Raw genomic sequence first — 19255 nt, forward strand, 5'->3', positions numbered from 1 at the left:
GCCACGCTATGGTGTTTGCAAAAGACACAAGAAAATAAAAAGAGGAAGGGTGGCGCAGAAAAGGCAAGCATTAAAAAGAGGAAAGCACTGGAAACAGATGCAACATATAGCCTGCCTAACCTAATGTTAATAATAATTTAAATAATAGTATGATGCGACGCCACATAACTGGGAAACTTTGTCTTGTAGCCCCTCAGAAGCAAGATGCAGAACCAAGCAACAGAAGGCTTTTTTTTTTTTTAAAAAACGCTCCAAATTCGCTCCAGTACCGCTCACATCACGAGTCTGAAGCATGCCCAAACCAGACCTATATGCAACAGCCGAAAAAATACTTACAATACTTACTTATTTATATTGTGATGAGAATATATAAATAAAGGCCTACTTGGTGGGGCTGTTAGATTGCTAGATCAGCAGATGCTTGCCTCACTTTGTATGTGCGGCAAGCAGGAGGAAAACGATTTTTGAGAAGTGAAAAAGTTGTTTTAGAAAGGCTAAACACCTACAAAGATGGACCGAAGAAGATCATTTCGTTAGGTAAAAACATGTTCTGATTTTTGGAAATTATTTCATCGATGTTTTATAATGAAATATTAACTTTTGAACTTTGCAATGCTCAGTTGCGGAGCTTCGTACAAATGGTGATCTATGCTTCCGGGGCGTCTTCCTTGTCTTAGCCTACTTCAACTACTCAAAGATAGTTTTCCTCTTTTGTTAAGCCTTAAACAGGCAACGTTCACCAGGAGATACAGACTTCAACACCCTGTTAGGATGGTTAAAGTGATTGTTCAATTGTATGGGCAGAAATAGGGGAGCGGTTCTACCTTGAAGTTTTCATATGATTCATATCGAAAGTAGTAGAAATAGGGGAGCAGTAGTTGAGGTTTAGACCTAGTAGTTGAGGTTTAGACCTCAACTACTAAGGTCTAACCTCAATTACTGCTCTGAACCCCTATTTCTGATTGATACTAAGACTAAACCAATACACCACACCACATTTTTTAAAATATTCTTTTAGGGTGACTACTCAACATCAGTTCAGGGACAGCAGATGTAAAATAGCCTTTTGGCTAATTCTGGCATGTTTACATTTGTTAAAATGTTTTATTAATGTGCATTGTCCCTGTTCATTAAACCTTTAAATAAAATAAATAAATCCATAAATATACAATATATATATATATATATATATATATATATATATATATATATATATATATATATATATATATATATATATATATATATATATATATATATATATATATATATATATATACAATGTATGTATACAGAAATGTAAGAAGAGCAGAAAGCAGAAACACACTGTTTAAATGGTATAACATCCAACTAAAGCCTGACCCTTCTGGCCTTCCTTAATGCAAAATCATCAATGATGTCATCATATGAAATCTGCAGATTCGTTATCTGCGTGTACAACAGAGTGATAGATTGACTTGACGTGCAAATAATAGAAAAAAGCTTCGTTGTGTAAAGGATTTTTTTTTTTTAAAGATTTTTTCTGGCATAGACGCCTTTATTTGACAATAGAGTGACAAGAAATGACGGGAGAGAGAGGGGGGTGTAACATGCAGAAAGGTCCGCTGGCCGGGACTGGAACCGGGTCCATTGCGTATGGTATGCACTCTAACCACTCGACCACCTGTGCTCCAGGACTTTTTTTTTTTTAAGAGTTCGTGCAGTCCCCCATTAGTCATGACAAAATGCCGCCATAGGCGTTTGCCCAATTTCTTCCATATCAGGGATCGCTACTGTGCCTTGAATTGGTAGAACTGAAGATTGTGGTACGCATATACTTTGACAGAAATGATAAACATCAGTTTAGAAAGGTGGATTAGGATGATGTGGGACACTTTTTGCAATTCTGACTTGTTCACCATATTTACATATGAATCCAATACATTATATCAACACCTAATAGCATTATGAAATCCCTGAATCAGAAAACAGTTTTTAGATATTGTACTCAAAAGGAAAATGGAACATATATTAATGTTCCTTGTGTCAAATCGTTTCAGAATGTGTAGATTTTGTATTCTGGGACACTATTTTTTAGGCTTAGAAAATACTTTGATTTATACACAGCAGCCTTATCTGCCAACACTTTTGGCCTATATGTTGTTGTTGTTTTTTGCTTTCTCATCAGAAAGGTTAAACAATTAGTAGCCTGTATGTTCACATGTGTAATGTTAAACAATATAACTTACACAGTTAGCTTTAAAATAATTGAATAGAAAAAGAGCTGGAGTCTAGTTGTCCCACATTAGTCAGTGTCCCACATTATCCTAATCAACCCTATGTGTGATATTAATGATCAGAGAAAGCAAGAATGTATCACTTCTCTTTAACAGGCAACGTGCATGAGGAGATACAGACTCTTAAACTCCAAGCATGATTGGTTAAAGTGGTTGTTTATGTGCCTTGAATTGGGAGGACTAGATTGGTAGACTTGAAGCTTGTGGTAGGTCTATACTATAAACGATAAAACATCAGTTTAAAAACTATGTGTGATATTAATGACCAGAGAAATCAATGATGTATCACTACACAAAATTGTATTTACCATTATGACCATTGTTATACCTTAATAGGGGCAAGTATCCTGATGGAGATACAACACATACAATCCAAAATATATCATAAATGTGTGTTGAAATTTTTTACTTTAGGTGCAAATGCAATTACTGGTAACATCATTTTTTTTTACATCTCATTTTCCACTCCTGCCTGTTAAAGGGTTAACAACCTGCACAGACATAAAATCAGTGGACACAGTTTAATTTAGCTGCAAGCCAAATTTTCGACCGAATATATAGAAATATTAGGACCAAGCACTAATGAACACCGAATCGTTAATCGCTCCTCACTGACTCACTCACTGTCACAGATTACTGTCAGAATAGAATAGAATAGAATAGAAATGTATTGTCCATCATAGTGTAAAATTGTCTTCTGCTCACCAATAACAGACATACAATTAAATAAAAACCATAGATTCCATAAACTCCATGAAATCATTCTTAAAATACATAAACATATGTTAAGTATAAACATATAAGTGTGAGTGTGCGCATAGAACACCTCTCTGAATTCAACTCTGTGAACACACTTATATCTCCACACTAACTAATTGTGACAAGGGAGAGAGGCTCACCTGATGATGACTGCTCGCTGATAAACACAGTACCAGCCTCGTTTAGAGATCACCAAACTTGAAGTGATCCTTACGTCTGGGAGGAGCTGTGACACTCAGGGGCCGGTTCCTCCCACTGAACGGATACTGTACGTTTCCGTTACAATGACGTTACAATGTCCAGGCCTGTTTAATTAGTTTGTTTTTTAAAATTATTCTGTTGAACCACAATTCAAAAGCAATGTCTGATTTTCATTGGTTAATTTTCAGTAAATTTTTATTTATTATTACTTTTGTCAGTTTCAAGTTATTTCAGTGACCATTGTGGGTTTTTCTTTCATTAACAGAGGGGTACCAACAATTTTGTCCATGTGTGTCAGTGGTATGGATCCTAACATTAGAAGAGCTTTCTTAAAGAACATATTCTGATAATACCTATGAATGTTATACACATACAAAGGGAAACCTTCAGCAGGAGGTCAGAAGTAGCTCATAATCCACGTAAAATTACAGGAAGACGTTTGACAATTAAACAACAAACATGCACACTGTGTCTGTCTTAAATGATAAAACATGAACTTGAGTGTGTGTATCTGTGTGTTATCCATCTAATCATAGTGATCAGAGTCACAGGGGTGACAGATGTATGTGGGTTTTCCAGGGGTGCAGTTTTCGTGGGCCCAGAACTTGCAATTTACACATCTGATCCACTTTTCTTTGGGTTTGGAATTTCCAAAGGGCTCCATGCACACAATGCAAAAATCATCTTCATCTGAGGTGTCTCACCCTTATCGTTGTTCTTCTTGGATCTCTTTTTGGCTGTATTTCTCTCTGTATTATTTTGTTTGCATTTCCTCTTTCCAAATATGGCCATTTTCACATTCCTCTTACTACTCCTCTTCTTTTCTTCTTCCTCCAAGGCCTGCTTGACTGGTGGTATCTGTATAGATGTCTGACTTTCTCCTTCTCCTTGTCGTACCAGTGGTCTTTCTTGGCCCTGCTTTGGGAAATGGTCTTACAGTAGAGGGACTGAACACTTTAGTTAAGGGCTCAGCAGGAGCAGAGGAAGAAGCTGCAGAGGATACTGTCACCCACTCACCCACTGTCTTGGCATACTGAAAAAAAGGAGTAGGATAGAGAAAATATGTGAATTGTGATTACTGGGATGGTTGTAACCAATGTTTAGCTAGCTGTATCAGCATGGTGGTTTGAAATTAGCATAGATGAAATGACTCACATTTTACGTAAGAACCTACTCTCTTACATGATACAAGTTACCTAATTCATTTAAAGTGATAGTTGTGGTTCTTACTCATATAGTGGCCCTCAAGGTTTAACCTGTCAGGTCCTTTGCTGTGGTGAGATGGAGAACTTCATGCAGAATGTTCTTCTCCAGAATGAAGTTGATATGGACCAGTGAAGAACACCATTTTGAGTTTATACAACAACATGTTTGTTTAGGATTCATTATACACACACTTTTCCAGCCCTCAAGTGAGTGAAACGGTTCCTCTCATTTTTCTTTTGAAATCCGGTCGTTGAAGCTGTGACAGGGAGATAAAGAAACACAGTAAAGTCTGAAAGCAATTGAGATGAAAAGAGTGAATAATAAATTCCAACAAAAAATGCTGTGCATCCTTCAAAACATACTTTTCAGGTCATAGTGGTGTTATTTGCTGTTCCAGATCCACTTCGGAATTCTGAAGTGACTAGTTTACATTCTTGCATTGTCCTGCTCTGTTTTTAAATGTAGATTCAGCGGATTACAAACCAGAACCTTCCCAATGTATCCTAAACTGAACTTGACCGCCATCTTCCGCCATCTTTAAACAGGTAAAGACAGTTGGTTAGAGTAAGGCATAGTACAGCTACAGTTAGATCCATACATATTTGGACAGTGACACAGTTTTCATAATTTTGGCTCTGTAGACCACCACAATGGATTTGAAATGAAAAAAATCAAGATGTGATTGAAGTGCAGAATTATTTCAAAGGGTTGGACAAAAATATGGTTTAAAAATGTTAGCAAGCATTTTTATATACAGTCCACTTATTTCAGGGGCTCAAAAGTAATTGGACAAACTAAATAATCCTAAATAAAAGGTTCATTTTTAAAACCTTGTTGAGAATCCTTTGCAGGCAAATGAATGCCTGAGGTCTGGAAACCATGAACATCACCAAACGCTGGGTTTCCTTCTTTGTGATGCTTTACCAGGCCTTTACTGCAGCTGTCTTCAGTTATTGTTTGCTTTAAGTTTTTCACACTTTAGATTCAGTCTATCCATCCATATAGTTTGTGTGGTTTTGATAGATTTGATCAATATCTCTTTCATTTTCGTCTATAAATGAACTAGATCAGTGCTGTTTTGCTTAAAGTAATACGAAAGTCAGATAAATCATTCTGCTTTTTTTAAAGATTGGTATCAGTCTATTTCCTGCCACTTGTAGTTCTGCTGATTCCTGGGTATAGAACACATATTCTGTGTTTTTATAAAATCTTTCCCCGTCTTCCGCCCAGAGAGCTAGGATAGGCTCCAGCACCTCTCAACTAGGACAAGGAGATGGATAAATGAATTAATTTTGCCACTCACACAATACAACTGTTTTTTTAAAATTGTATTTATTTATTTTTTTAATTTTCCTGTACATGACCATCTTTTTGCAGTAGTTCCCTTTTGATAACCTTTTTGGTGAGTTGGATCCCAAAATTGATCCCCATTAGGCCATGGAGTCGTATTTGATCAGATGTAGTATCAGGAGGTAGAGCGGTCGTCCTCCAATTTGAAGATTGGCGGTTCGATTCCCGGCTCCTCCAGTCTACATGTCGATGTGTCCTTGGGCAAGACACTTAACCCCAAATTGCTCCTGTTGCTGTGCTAACGGTGTATGAATGTGTGTGTAAAAAACTTCCACCTGATGAGCAGGTTGGCACCCTGCGTGGTAGCCCTGCCATCAGTGTATGAATGTGTGTGAATGGGGTGAGTGAGTTGTAGTGTAAAGCGCTTTGATTGGTCGAAAAGACTAGAAAGGCGCCATATAAGTACAGTCCACAGTCCATTAAATCAGACTCAGTCATTCTAATATTGTAGTTTGGCAGATTAACAGTGAACAGTGTGAAATCTATCAACACAATAGTGATTCTTATATGTGTTTTACTTCCAAAGTGTTAACATAGATAAACAACCAGCCACACTCCATTTCAAGATCCAGGAAATGGGCATGCTTGCTCCTTTAATGACTTCATACAAATCAGATAAGTCAGGATGACAGCATTTAATTGGAGTGAAACTAGAAAAGAAAGATTGTGTACATACACAGAGAATCATTTAAAGTCATTGTGTGTATATATAGCTGAGGACAACTTTGCTGTCACAGTCAAACCTCTCTGCGTCTGGCTTGTGGTCAAGCTCGTCGAGGATCAGTTCAGCCATTTCAACAGTCACTATTTTGTGATGATAATTGTAAAGATTAATATTTTTGTCTGAGAAATAATCGATGTGATGCTAAAAAAGATTTTTGCAGTAATACAGTTTTACAGTATTTAGACATCTTCATAAGCAATAACACAAACCTTCTTGAACACGACAAGCTGCCTCTCAGCTTGGGCTGCAGACACCTTGCCTGATCTTTTCCAGCCTTGGGCTGAGGGAGGTATCAGGTGGAGGAGGAGGATGATGGATGAAAGATCACTGTCCCAGCCTGTATTTGCAAACAAGAGCTAAATGTTACATAATCATACTATGTTAGAATTTAAACACACTATTAGTTTAGAATTACAGCTGCACAAAAAGAGATGAGAAAATAAAACTGGGAAAAAATAAAAAATAAAAATAAACCACTCTACCGAGGGCGAGAGTGTCATCACTAATTTCTTCTTCATTCGATGGAACTTCGGCACAGTGGATAAGCTCTTCAAGGTCACTTGTGGTAGGGAGAGCCTTACACTGCTCAATGACCTTTTGTTTGAATGAAGTGGTCCACCTACATAAAGGAAAACATAATTCATGATTGAGAAATTCAAACTCACATAGACTGACATAAGTGAAAAACACAAAATTAATATTAATTGATAAGAATAATAAATACCCAGTGTCAACCATCCCAGAATGTAGTAGTGTAGGCATGAAATAGAATGAAAACAGATCAGCCATTTGAAGACCTTGTCATTGAAAAAAGTTTTAAGCTTTAACCAATACAGTTGGGACTAACCTTCCCATAAACCTTGCAGCTACACCTTCTCCAAACTGCAGGATGATGTCTTGCTCAATCTGCAAAAGATAAATGAAATACCAAGAGCTTTTCTTAATTGGGACTGACTAGAATAATACTGAGTTTTATATTAAGCAGTTACATACAATACATATGTGAACACATGAATGTATTGACATACAAACAGTTTGAAAGTATATTTATTAAATCAAGAGACCTGATGAGAGAAATGTTGCTGTTAACGTTAATTAATACTGACAGGACAAATGCACATTTTAAAATACTCAATTACCAGGCCCTTGACATCTTTGAAGCGCGGGAAATTCCGTCAAGACATCTGAGGATCTCTCTTCATCACTTCATATGTAATTTTCATCTTTTGCTTGATAGTAGCCTCATCTGTACAGTACTTCATTAGAGCCACAGCCTCCTTGCATTGCTCTTCACTCAGGGTCATCTCAGGAGTAAAGGAAGCCTTTCTTCTGGCTTCTGGCCCTCCAGTCAGCTGACTTGGTGACTCCACGCCAGGTAGCCACTGCCACTTTCACCATCATAGAAATGTTCCTTCCAAATCAAACATACTGTAGAGACATGTCTATCACGTAATTGCCATGCCTTATTTCGCTACAAACTACACTTCTTTTGGCCACAGTTGTGATAATGTGTGATAATTGTTTGTATATGCATATTATGACCGTTTAACCCCTGCGGTATGTGACTTTGGGGGTGTGGCTACATCCTCGATTCCTCCGTTGATTTCGAAGGTCAAGATTGTGAGGTCATTTCAATTGATTTCGATTTACAATCGAGATCGTGACACCCCTAATTAACATTTATGTACCTCTTTAATTACATTTCCCCTTTCGAGATTAACAGCTAGTGTATGTTGAGGGAACAAGGAAATACTGTTAAAGACATTAAGCATTTACTCAAGATGTTTAAAGTTAGTAGTTGTAACGGGTGTGGAAGTGGTAGGACCCAATTGCAGCACAGACCAGTGAGCAGTTTTAAGTGATCTTTATTACAGTCCACAAGGTAACTGAACAGGTACAGACAGAATGTGTAGGGCAACAGGCTGGGCTCAGGGTCACCGAAGACAGAGCTGGCCGCAGGTAAGACAATGCCAGTAGCACTCACAGACATGAGGTTGACCAAGCTGGAGTTTCTGGGCTCTCCTGACAGGATCGAAGCCAGAGGACGCCACACAGCCAGAGGCAAACAGGAACAGGCAATACTCAAAGTCAGGAACAGAAGGCTGGTGCGTTCATCGGGGTAGACACAGGAGAGGACGTCAAAAGCAAGTCTTTGTCTTAATTGTTTTTAGTTCTGCTAACTTATCAGGGTTTACAGTGTAGTAAAAAAAAGTAAGTCGGGAGTCCTGCAGATAGATTATGGTTAACTGGTGACATGGTAATTTTTATCCAAATCAATCCTAACTAATCCAATTTATTGTTTGCGTGTTCTTCCTTCCAGGTCGCATGGCCTGTCCTTTTAGATATGAAGAACAGATGGTGCATCATCACATTCAGAGCTTTGCCTGCACCGCCCTCTGCTGGACAGCAGCTGAATCTTTCACCAGGGTGAATTATTGTATTGAAAGGACGAGAAGATAAATTCGGTGCATTTCGACCCCCCACTCATTATGATAACACCACCGTGTTTCGCGTGAACAGCCCACTCGCCCATTTCATTGGTGCCCGTCGGAGGCTGGGATGGGCACAATCCTGCAGGAGCGGATGCCACAACAATGCCTGGAGAGGCTCTCCATCGCGGAGAGAGAATGGAAGAAGAAGGTGCCCTGGAGCAACAGCAGGCCTAATGTGGCCAGGTAGCATTAAAATATGATTATTTAATATGAATCTAATGTATGTTGTAGATCTAGATGTTGTTAGTATCCGTGTAATGCTATCTCCATTTCCACTGTGGCATCACCGGAGATGCGCAGACGCTTGTTGTTGATCACTGCGCTTTGATGTGTAAACGCTGTGTGTGTGTGCAGACAGATTACTGAACAGAAACCCAATACTGGAGCCACACATCACCGAATTAATCACTGTCCATGTGTTGCATCTGTGTTATTTTATGCGCTGCGGTTTCGGTCATTGCTTGTGTTCACTATTTCATCTTTTATGGTTTTTTTTCTGAAGCAATAAAATGGGCAGACGGCAGTCACAGAGGAAGTCACTGCAGCCACAGCACACGCGCACAAGTCAGGAGAATAATCATGACAAAGTAAGTCACAATCAATCGATTAATTGATGATTGGTACAGCAGTAGATCAATTGGCATCAATTGACTAATTTCGCCAGTTGATTAGTCATGTTTCAAGCTGAAATGCCAAATATTTGCTGATAACAGTTTCTCAAATATGAATATTTTTCCTGTATTCACTGTAAATTAAATAACATTTGGACTTAAAGGAGAATAAAATAATATTTAAAAGTATTTTGAAGATCTCACCTTTAGCACTTACACACTAACACCTTAATTCAGGATGAAAATATTCACGTTTTTGCAGCCTTAGCTTGCAGTAATCGTGTATTATGTTTACACAATGAACATGGATTAGATAAAGCTGGAACAATTAACTTATTACTTGCCAACCATTAAATCAATTATGAATATTTGCTGGTTTCTTTAGTCTTTAGCAGGGGCGCTGCCAGGGATTTGGGGCCTCAAAAAATATATCACATTGGGCCCCACCACCACCACCAACACACACAGGTCACACCAACCATGCACAGGTACTGTAACCACACCTCTACCTGTGAAGGCTTGCAACTCTCATGTAGTCCAATACTAACCTTACAATATCTACTGACACTGAGCTGTGATAATATAACACTGTGTAGACATGCAGGAAACATTCTGACATTTGAGGACATCACCATGGGCTGTGGGAAACATTTCTCACCTTATACTGTCATATAATACAGTGTAATGAAAATAATTGGTAGTTGCAGTTCTAGTATGAGTAGAAAATGTGTGCAGGTGTAATAGTGTCTTTCTGTATTTGCAGAAGCTGCAGCAAAGAAGGAAGCACAAGCCTAACACTCCATCAACCAAGTGCAATATGTCACAACACAGGTGAGAATGGCTGTTTATGTTTGCGTAACATTTATGTCATTCTGCACTGCTTGGATGATAAGATAATAAAATGTACTTTTTCCTCCTCCAGTGCTCAGGGAACCTCAGAGTCAAAGTCCCGTCCCTCGTGTCCTCCTGCAGAGGACAGGATGGAACCAAAGGTCCAGCCGGCTGCTCAGCGCCGCGTCCACAGAGAACAGAAACACAGAGGGAGCCGACACACAGCTGCCTTTCCCTGCCACCGCCTCTGTGACTCCAGTCCTGATCTGCTGGAGGGACGATCACCAAACCCAGAGGTAGAACGTCTGAGCGCTCATGGAGAAGAAGGCGACAGTGACACCGACCTGTCTGATTCAGAGAGACTTCCCGCGTTGCCCTCTGGTCGGGTTCCTCCACAGCTCGAGCTACGGCCAGAGGTCATCGAAGCTGAAGACCGTTCCTCTCACAGCAGCTGCAGACCCAGAGGACACGGCCGAGGTGCGTTTGACTTCCCAGACTTCCTCCCTCCACCTTTTAATTCCTGGAGCCTTAGTCAGCTCGCTGTTTTCTACAACATGGAAGGCTGCGGGGCTCCTCGACCCAGGCCCGTAGGCCCTTTGGAGAGGTACTTAGAGAGACTCCTGCAGCTGGAGTGGCGCCAGATCCAGAGCGTCCAAGAGGAGGGTGGGAGGTCAACTGTGTCAGAGGTTACATCCAGCTGCCACAGGCCTGCCGTCGCTGCCTCATCACGCCTCAGCTCTCCAAAGTGTATCCTCCAGTGTCAGCGTGCCTTCCCCCTCACTCTCCTCTCCTCTATGGCCAGTCATTCCGCCCTGCTCTCCGGCTGTGCCTGCACCCTCTGCCGGATCCGCTACACCACCTGCGGCGCGTCCTGCTGCCGCTCCATCCACAGCCACACCCGTCAGTCGAGACTGAGCCCGACACTGGAGTGCAGGGGTCCCGTTTCACTGCCTAAAAGGAGCTTCAGCGAGAGCCGGGTGCACTCGTCAGAAAGGGGCTCAGCAAACCGGGGCCCGAGGTTCAGCAGCCCCGTGAGGGCCAACAGCCACATGAGACGGATGCAAGCTCTGGGCAACATCCGCAATCCTGTTCAAGGTGCTAACAACAAGCCTCACTCTGCCAGAGACTCCAGCGTTGGGGCTGGGAGGGACCGGCTGGGAACACAGGGGGAGGTTTTGGACTACAGGACAGGAGGGTTTAGGAAAAGGAGTGGCTCAGAACAGAGAAAAAGTGCGGCAGAAAGACAAGATGCATCGGAGAGGCGGCGGAGCGGCTCTGAGTGTAGAAGAGGAGGAAGTGAACGGAGGAGAGCGGCTGAGATAAAGGAACGGGAGATAAAACCAGATGCTGTGACGGCAATTATGGACAATTTACCAGCGTCCAAATATTCTCCTGTAAACAGACCAAACAGGCCGAAACAGGTCGACTTTGATACAACAACTTGAGTACTGTTAGTGTCTAAGCCACAGCCACAAACTAAATATTTCATTATGAATGTATCTTTTTTTCCATAGACAAACGGGTCATAGATGTAGCAGGTATTTTTCACGTATTTTCCACTATTGGATGATTGTTTTATTCTCATCTTATTACTGTCATATTATCATGTTTAATCAAATGCTGTGATTGCAGACAAATAAGCTAATGTTACGGGCAGAAAATGTTAGTGAGCATGCAGATATGTATATAAAAATTTTTTTTTTGTCATTTTAGTTGACCCAGTAAGCCTTTGTCAGCACAGTATATTGTGTATATATTTGTATGGAGGACTTTTCAGCACTCCACCAGTTTTACAAGTGATGTGAGTAAAGAAGTCAGTTCTGTTTTGGTCTGTCAATAAATTAACTTTGTAACAAAAGTTATTAAAAGTTATCAAACTATTCATGATTGACAAGCGTAATTCTGCTAAGTTGTGCTTTAGAAGTGTGACCAACAATTATAACATTTTATTTATCTGAGTCACTGCTACCACTACTCCCTCTCTTCATTCACTCTCTTACTCTCTTGCTTTCTCTCTCTCTCCTGCCCGCTCACTGTTGCTCTCCTTTGCTGAGCTGGGGGGAGTGTAGGGGCCCACTTTGAATGTTGTGTTTACAAACAGCTACCGACAAATCCTGCATAGTGTGCCTTTAAAACCTATGCAGGGTACAACATCCTAGCCTTAGACTCTTGATTTGCACGTAGCGAAGAGAAGTTGGGGGGAAAAAAACTGGACAGGTACAAAGACCTGAAGTCTAACTGAATAATAAGCAACTAACTGAAGGTTAAGGTAAAAAGATTAGTTTCAAGTTGAGATTCAAACAACTCAACAGAATCAGACAATCTGTTGTCAGAAGGATTATTCCACACATAGTAGGAAAGCCCAGTAGGAAAAGGACAGACAGCAGCTCTGCACTCTTGAGAGCGGAGAGCAAGGGATAGACTGTTGGGTTGAAGGAGATCAGAAGGATTTTGTACATCATCTGTAACATCTTAAAGTCTGATCTAACGTGGATAGGAAGCCAACAAAGGGAGTCTAGAATTTGTTCTCACATGTAAAAAATATATTTTCAAAAACTGCATATGCATATGTAAATTTTACACATGAAATGTACTTTAAATGTGATACATTTCACATTTTGTTGTAAGGGAAATCTGAAAGGTGGATGTGACCTTATCTACTGTATATTTCTGTGTACTGTAACAAATAAACAGACTTTCGGTTACACAGCACAGACAAAGAGTGAAAGTTTCTAGCTCATTAATGCAGTTGTGAAAATCTCACAGAGCTTTGTGTGCACACCACAAACTATGTTTGTAGACCATCAGTGTGGCAGAAGAATGAAGCAGCTAAACTACAGACTTGATAGTCCACTATTGCTATTTTTGTTGCTATCAAAGAACTATCCTAGTCTTACTGTATCTTCCCATGTAATGTTATTACGTTATGATTGAATGGTAAATTTCAACAACATATATCCAGTCTGTGGGTGTGTTTACTTCAATTAACGGAAAACAACAAACGGACTGTATTTCACGCCTCTCCATCCCGGTCCATTCTGTTTCCTGTCGATGTTTCAGCCCGGACTTATTTTTGTAGCGTGACAACCAAAATGGACGCTGAATCGCAGCGTGTTTTGGACTACTTGTCAGAAGTAGAGGAGGCAGCTGAGGATGTCCTCACCGCTAAACAGCAGGTACCTGTTTGCTCAGCCGGTAACCACACTGTGATGTTAATAACGAGCAGAAGGAGGATATAAATAACTTAACGTAGGTGAAATTGTAAATGTTAGCAACAAAGCTAATTTTTTTTTTTTTTTGCAGCTAAGCTAACAGACTAAATGTACTCCGGGCTCAGTGACATATTTACTGTTTTTGTTCACTCTTAATATTTTGTTTTCTTGATGAATAATCTCAACTACACCGTGGAAGGGTGTGTTATTCATATCTTACCATCATTGTTGCAGAAAGCAAAAACGTTACATATTATATCCAGTATTAGAAGAAGTAACGTTAGCCTAGCAAAAGTAGCAACACGGCAGCATGAGAACCTTACAAGGAAAAGTCCTTTATTAACAATATCATTTAAGTGTATGTATACGTATATGTATATGTATAGGTATTAGCTGCTAACTTCAGTAGCTCACCATATAAAATGTCTCCACTTAGTTTTATATGTATTATACTGTATACAGTAGTGATGGGGAATTGTTGGGAAACTATTGTTGTCGCACTCAAATAGTCCGAATAGGCGTGGTTTTACTGCTTTCTTTATTATTCTTTTGTTCAGTAAAATCTATATTGATAAAACGGATTACATTTAAAATATGTAACTCCAGAATTAAAGTGCTCTTACATGTATGTGTTAGTGATAAAAACAAATGAAATCACACTCTAATAGAAGGCAGTCTGCACAGTACTTTAGGTTTTTGATACTTTAAATACATTTAGCTGTACTCTTACTCATAATGGAGTATGTTTACTATTTCTGACATTGTGTCAAAGTCCAGTTTGAAAACCTTTAGTACTTCAGTTTAAAATTGAGCTCATATTGTTTACTTTCCTAAAGCTGTGTTTCATCGAACAACCACAAATCAGCTGACATGTAGACAACCTGGCCCAGTTAAACATGCAGTTATATGTGTGTTAAATGGAGACATGATAACATTCTACATCAGTTACAGCAAAAATGTGAGTTGTTTGAATGAATAATAAAGTCTTTGTATTGTGAGGTATGAAAGCACAGTTATTCCCCAGTGTGTTGATTGGTGTATTTCTCTATGCAAGGTTGATTTCTGGTTTAAAATTCAGTTAGGAGGCTTATCAGAGGGATGTGGTAAGAGTGGCCACCAGGCCTGAAGAATTATTTGCAGGAGGCAAAATGTGGGTCAAAATACCATTTTAAAATTAAATGTTGTGCTGCACAGATATCCAGGCCTACATATAATATTCTACAAACTTAGAACAAACCTCTTTGTTTGGTACACATCCCTGCAAAAAATCCCACCATAATGTTTTTAATGTTTTTCAATGAAACTGATGTAAAAATGATAATTCCATTTAATATCGCAAGTTTTATCACAGTCGCAACATCAGTGAAAGTAATTCCAATGACATATTTCTTCAAAATCAATCAGTCCATTGTACATAGTGATGGACAACGGTACCAGATATTTAAAATGGTATAAGACACTTAAGGTCCACAGTGTTACATAGATTTGATTGAAAACTAATGTCCTCTGATATTTGTTGGCATTTCAGATTGTGGACCTGGACTCAAAGAGAAACAGGAACAGAGAGGCACTGAACGCACTGAAAAATGAACTGTCAGATTCAGGTGAGTGAGGGATCATAACGGGATGCTGGGTAATATTTCAGAGTTATGAGAACTCTTATTACGGTGATTTAATAGTGGAAACAACAGTGTAGTATCATGATGTGAGTCAGGTGTGGAGTTCTAGATTGATTGTAGATGTCGCTGTGTGTGATATGATACCGAAAGGAAAACTGTCACACAACTGTCAGTAGTTGGGTTGCATTGTGGGTAATGTAGTTGCCAAGTTTTTAATATGGAAGAGGTGTAAGACGATGTCTCTGGTTCTGCCGCATTGATTTTGATCCTTATTTTTTATCATGTGTTTGGAGTGCGATGCTGACTCAGTGGAGAACTGTTTTAACAGTGCTGTTTTAACATTTGCAGAGAAAGTGAAGGTTTGCTTTGGAAACATGTTCATCAAATTTCTCAAATCTAAGACGAGAGAGATGATCCAGAGAGGTAAAAATTGCCACATTCATCTAAATACTGTTTATTTGATAGATTTCCAGTACAGTATACGTGGCTGAATGTGAGATTATTCTAAACTCTATTGATGTTTGTGTCTCATCTCTAGACCAGGAACAGCTGGACAAGGAGATCAATGACCTTCGCAAGGGACTGAAAGCTAAAGTCAATCGTCTCAATGAGATGCAAGGTATGAGGAACATTGTGACTGCAGCCGTAGAACTCAGCTGGTCAAGTGCAACATGCTACTTTAAAAAAATCATTTGACGTTGTGGGAAATAGGCTTCTTACCTACCACATACTGCTTTCATTCTAAAACTTAGATGATAAAATCAATACTGTCAGTCACTGTCCTCTGTTTCCATTCCTCTTTATTTTCATCACAATTATGTATTCAGGCCATTTCGAGACAAGAATGTCTGAAAGTGTAAAGTCTGTCATGCTGTCACTTTATATTAGTCTGTGTAAAGATGTGGGCTGACAGAATGTGGGTGGACTCTGAACTTCTGGACCGATACATCGACTCAGGGACTTTCAGGAGGCAACCCTCATTAATACCACTCTCAGTCTCAGGTCTGCATGTTGACCTAGGGGTCAGGAAGCAGATATCTTAGCATGAAGACAGGAACCAGGGAGACACACAGCTCAACTGGTTCTGTCCAACGTCAGAAACACACATACTAACATCTCTTAAGCTGTCAATAATCAAATTCAAGTCAAATTTATTTATAAAACACTTAAAAACCAAAGTGCTGAACAATCAAACTAAACCAACCAAAGTGCTGAACGAGTGCAGAAATAAGCAAGTTTTCAATAACCTGACATTGTCATGAGTAATATATCCCTACAACATTGTGATAAGTGTTTCCTATTTAAAAGTGTCGTGGTTTTGATAGACGATATATTCTCTCAGAAATTATCCAGATAAATGATATTATTGTCATTTGAAGATCATTTTATACCACTGATATAATGATAATATAACAGCATCATAATGTAAGGGGGTGGGATTGGAGAGTGGTAGCTTCACTTGTGTAAAAACACAGACTGTCATTATGGTTGTGAACAGAGTTATTTACCTTTAATTCTTCTACAGTCTCCACGCAGGACGTACACAGTGAGGAATGGAGGACACTACTTAGCTAAAGTGACATGAATAATCTCTTAACTGACATTGTGAAGCTTGCTGTGGTGAGCTCACAGTGCAGTAAATATTGTAGCAGTGACATTGTTAACTGTGTGTTATGTAGAGAGATTAAACTGACACTGATAATGGAGCTGCAGATTTCACTCATTATATAAACGCAGGCAGAATGATCAAATAAATCCCTCAACAGACTGGATGATGAGATCGTCTCTGGAGTCTTGACCTTTGACCTTTAATTGTTTGGAGAGAAAAAATCAGTAGAATAACACTGTTGGCCCATGTGGAATATTTCTGCAGTCTTTTCTCCAGTAATTTGTGCTTGTTAAGAAAATAGTTTGCTGGTAGATCTCTGATTGAAAATGACATGTTGTTAAACTCCAAATGTCTCCCAGTGGTTCAGCTGTTGGAAGACAGAGTGAGAACTGTGGCCAGTCTGAAATTCAGTAAAATAGCTGTAGACTTGGAGGAATAAACAGGGAAGGTTTGCAGCTCCTCTGTTAAATCGGGTGAAAAGGACAAAGCCCTTCATGTGTATTTTTTGAAAGGAGTTCTCAGTCACAATCAACAACATAACTGTGAATGTTCTCCCAGCAGTCTGCTGTTAGGTGACTGTAAGATGACGTGTGTCTCTGTGTTTGTGTTTGCAGGCAAACCTGAGCTGAGAGGCTACAGCCTGTCTCCTCTGTCCACCAACGAAGTCAAAGCTATTAACAGTCTTTTAAAGAGGTGACATCGGACAGCCCATCAGATCTCCACACGCAGATCTCAGCTCTTTCCTGTGATTTGGTGAAGTTGCACTCAAACCGGTGATGGACAATATGGGTGAAAGTGTAATTTTGTACAAGTATTCAGGCAGGAATGCCTTATTTAAGTTAAACCAACTAAGGAGGTACTTGAAAAAGTGCTTAGTAACATCGATGCCAATGAATTAACACCACTGCTATAATGATGTAGTACACACAGAGAGTTTGGGATTGTTAGGGCAGTAAAACAGTCAATCCACAATGACCCCCCCAAAAGGATCTTGATAAGCTGTGTGCTTTGAAACAGAATGTAACTAGAGTCAGAGGAAACCTGCATGTAAACGCTGATTGTGAGCACAGCTACTCTGTGTATTCAAAGCAATGCTCATGATACTCTGGAGTCTTGTCTGCTCTGTTTTGTTTTTGTTACAGTTGTTGCTGCTGTGGCGTCTGTGTTCTGTATTCACCGACCTTTACAGCTAGCGTTCTAGTTAGCTTACTGCGAACCACGTCCACAGCAATGATGTTCCAAAATAATAAAAATTGTTCAAGAATAATTCACCAAAGAAAGCAAATTGACTGTTTGTTATAATTATGACTTCAGTATCTCATGATTAGAAGTCACTATATCAGATGTTAAATTGCATTCTGTGATCTATCAGATAGTTCAGCTACATTTCCACTGTAAACATGCTTATCATACTTTATTGCATGTTTTATTCTGATAGGTGTTACTAAATAGCATCACAGTATGTAGTTAGGATTACAAATACTGATATGTTGGGTTCATTTCAGATACATGACTTTGTATTCATAAAGGACTTGCACAGTGTTTACTTATGAACTGTTCTGCTTCTCATTTTTTAGTTTAGTTTAATACATAACCTCTCATGCAGGGTACTGCTGCTTTATTCCATGTACATTACAGCATTACCTGCATATGTGATTATAATGAATGATTAAAACCATCTGCTCATCCACACTAATATCTCCACTGACTGAAGCCAAGAAGAAATAAAAGCTAATGAAATATATTTTTTATTTTACAATCATTCATATCTTACGAATCATTATTATGAGATAAGGTCTCCGGTATTTTTCTGAGGTGAATGTAAAGGGTTTCAGTACATTTCAGGGGGACTGGGTACATTTAAAAAAAAGAAAGCTACGGTATATTACATTGTGGGTTTTTATTTTTATAGCTTTGGTTATTTACTTGTTTCACTCACCACAGTGATCTGGGATCATTGCCCAAAAAAGGTTCAGCAGGGTAACAACTGTGAACGCAGTGATTGTGCAGCTTTTAAACAAGCCAAAGGTTTTCCACATTATATGAGCCACTTTTTGTGGAGGTCAAACAAAGTGAGACAACTCCTAATATTGATAATAATTGCACAGGAAAATGTAAATGCACATAAGTTGAACTTATTTTTTAGCAATATTGTTATAACCAATACAACTGAATGAAGATCTAACCCAGGTTGTAATAAACTAGTGTTCCTTGAAGAAGTATTAATAACAGAAAGAGCCCATTTGTCTGTAGCAGTGGACAAGAGGATGATCTAGTTTGGGGTCCAGTGAAAATCAAAGCAGGCTATGTATGTAAATGGCCACAAGATGGCAGCACAGTGCAGGTGTACAGCAGAGAGACTGCC

General features: G+C 39.3%; 2 protein-coding genes across 2 annotated transcripts; both read left to right on the forward strand.

Annotated features, from left to right (window-relative positions):
• Window positions 1-9075: 9075 nt before the first annotated feature.
• LOC133978193 (uncharacterized) lies at window positions 9076-11895 on the forward strand. Its single transcript, XM_062416565.1, has 4 exons — window positions 9076-9191; window positions 9511-9595; window positions 10386-10450; window positions 10542-11895. The coding sequence occupies exons 1-4, from the start codon at window positions 9076-9078 to the stop codon at window positions 11893-11895; spliced, it is 1620 nt and encodes a 539-aa protein (XP_062272549.1).
• A 1630-nt stretch (window positions 11896-13525) lies between these two features.
• On the forward strand, window positions 13526-18546 carry pdrg1 (p53 and DNA-damage regulated 1). Its single transcript, XM_062415915.1, has 5 exons — window positions 13526-13626; window positions 15191-15266; window positions 15630-15704; window positions 15820-15900; window positions 17505-18546. The coding sequence occupies exons 1-5, from the start codon at window positions 13543-13545 to the stop codon at window positions 17585-17587; spliced, it is 399 nt and encodes a 132-aa protein (XP_062271899.1). The 5' UTR covers window positions 13526-13542; the 3' UTR covers window positions 17588-18546.
• The last annotated feature ends 709 nt before the right edge of the window (window positions 18547-19255 follow it).

The sequence above is a fragment of the Scomber scombrus genome, chromosome 3, assembly GCF_963691925.1.
Source record: "Scomber scombrus chromosome 3, fScoSco1.1, whole genome shotgun sequence".
Lineage (NCBI taxonomy): Eukaryota > Metazoa > Chordata > Actinopteri > Scombriformes > Scombridae > Scomber > Scomber scombrus.

Bases quoted from the DNA above. Each gene is read 5' to 3' on its own strand.
- LOC133978193 (XM_062416565.1), top strand. From the start codon at position 9,076: ATGGGCACAATCCTGCAGGAGCGGATGCCACAACAATGCCTGGAGAGG. The intron at 9,192-9,510 runs GTAGCATTAAAA...TTTTTTCTGAAG, and splicing joins AGCAGGCCTAATGTGGCCAG to CAATAAAATGGGCAGACGGC. The intron at 9,596-10,385 runs GTAAGTCACAAT...TATTTGCAGAAG, and splicing joins AGGAGAATAATCATGACAAA to CTGCAGCAAAGAAGGAAGCA.
- pdrg1 (XM_062415915.1), top strand. From the start codon at position 13,543: ATGGACGCTGAATCGCAGCGTGTTTTGGACTACTTGTCAGAAGTAGAG. The intron at 13,627-15,190 runs GTACCTGTTTGC...TTGGCATTTCAG, and splicing joins TCCTCACCGCTAAACAGCAG to ATTGTGGACCTGGACTCAAA. The intron at 15,901-17,504 runs GTATGAGGAACA...TTGTGTTTGCAG, and splicing joins TCGTCTCAATGAGATGCAAG to GCAAACCTGAGCTGAGAGGC.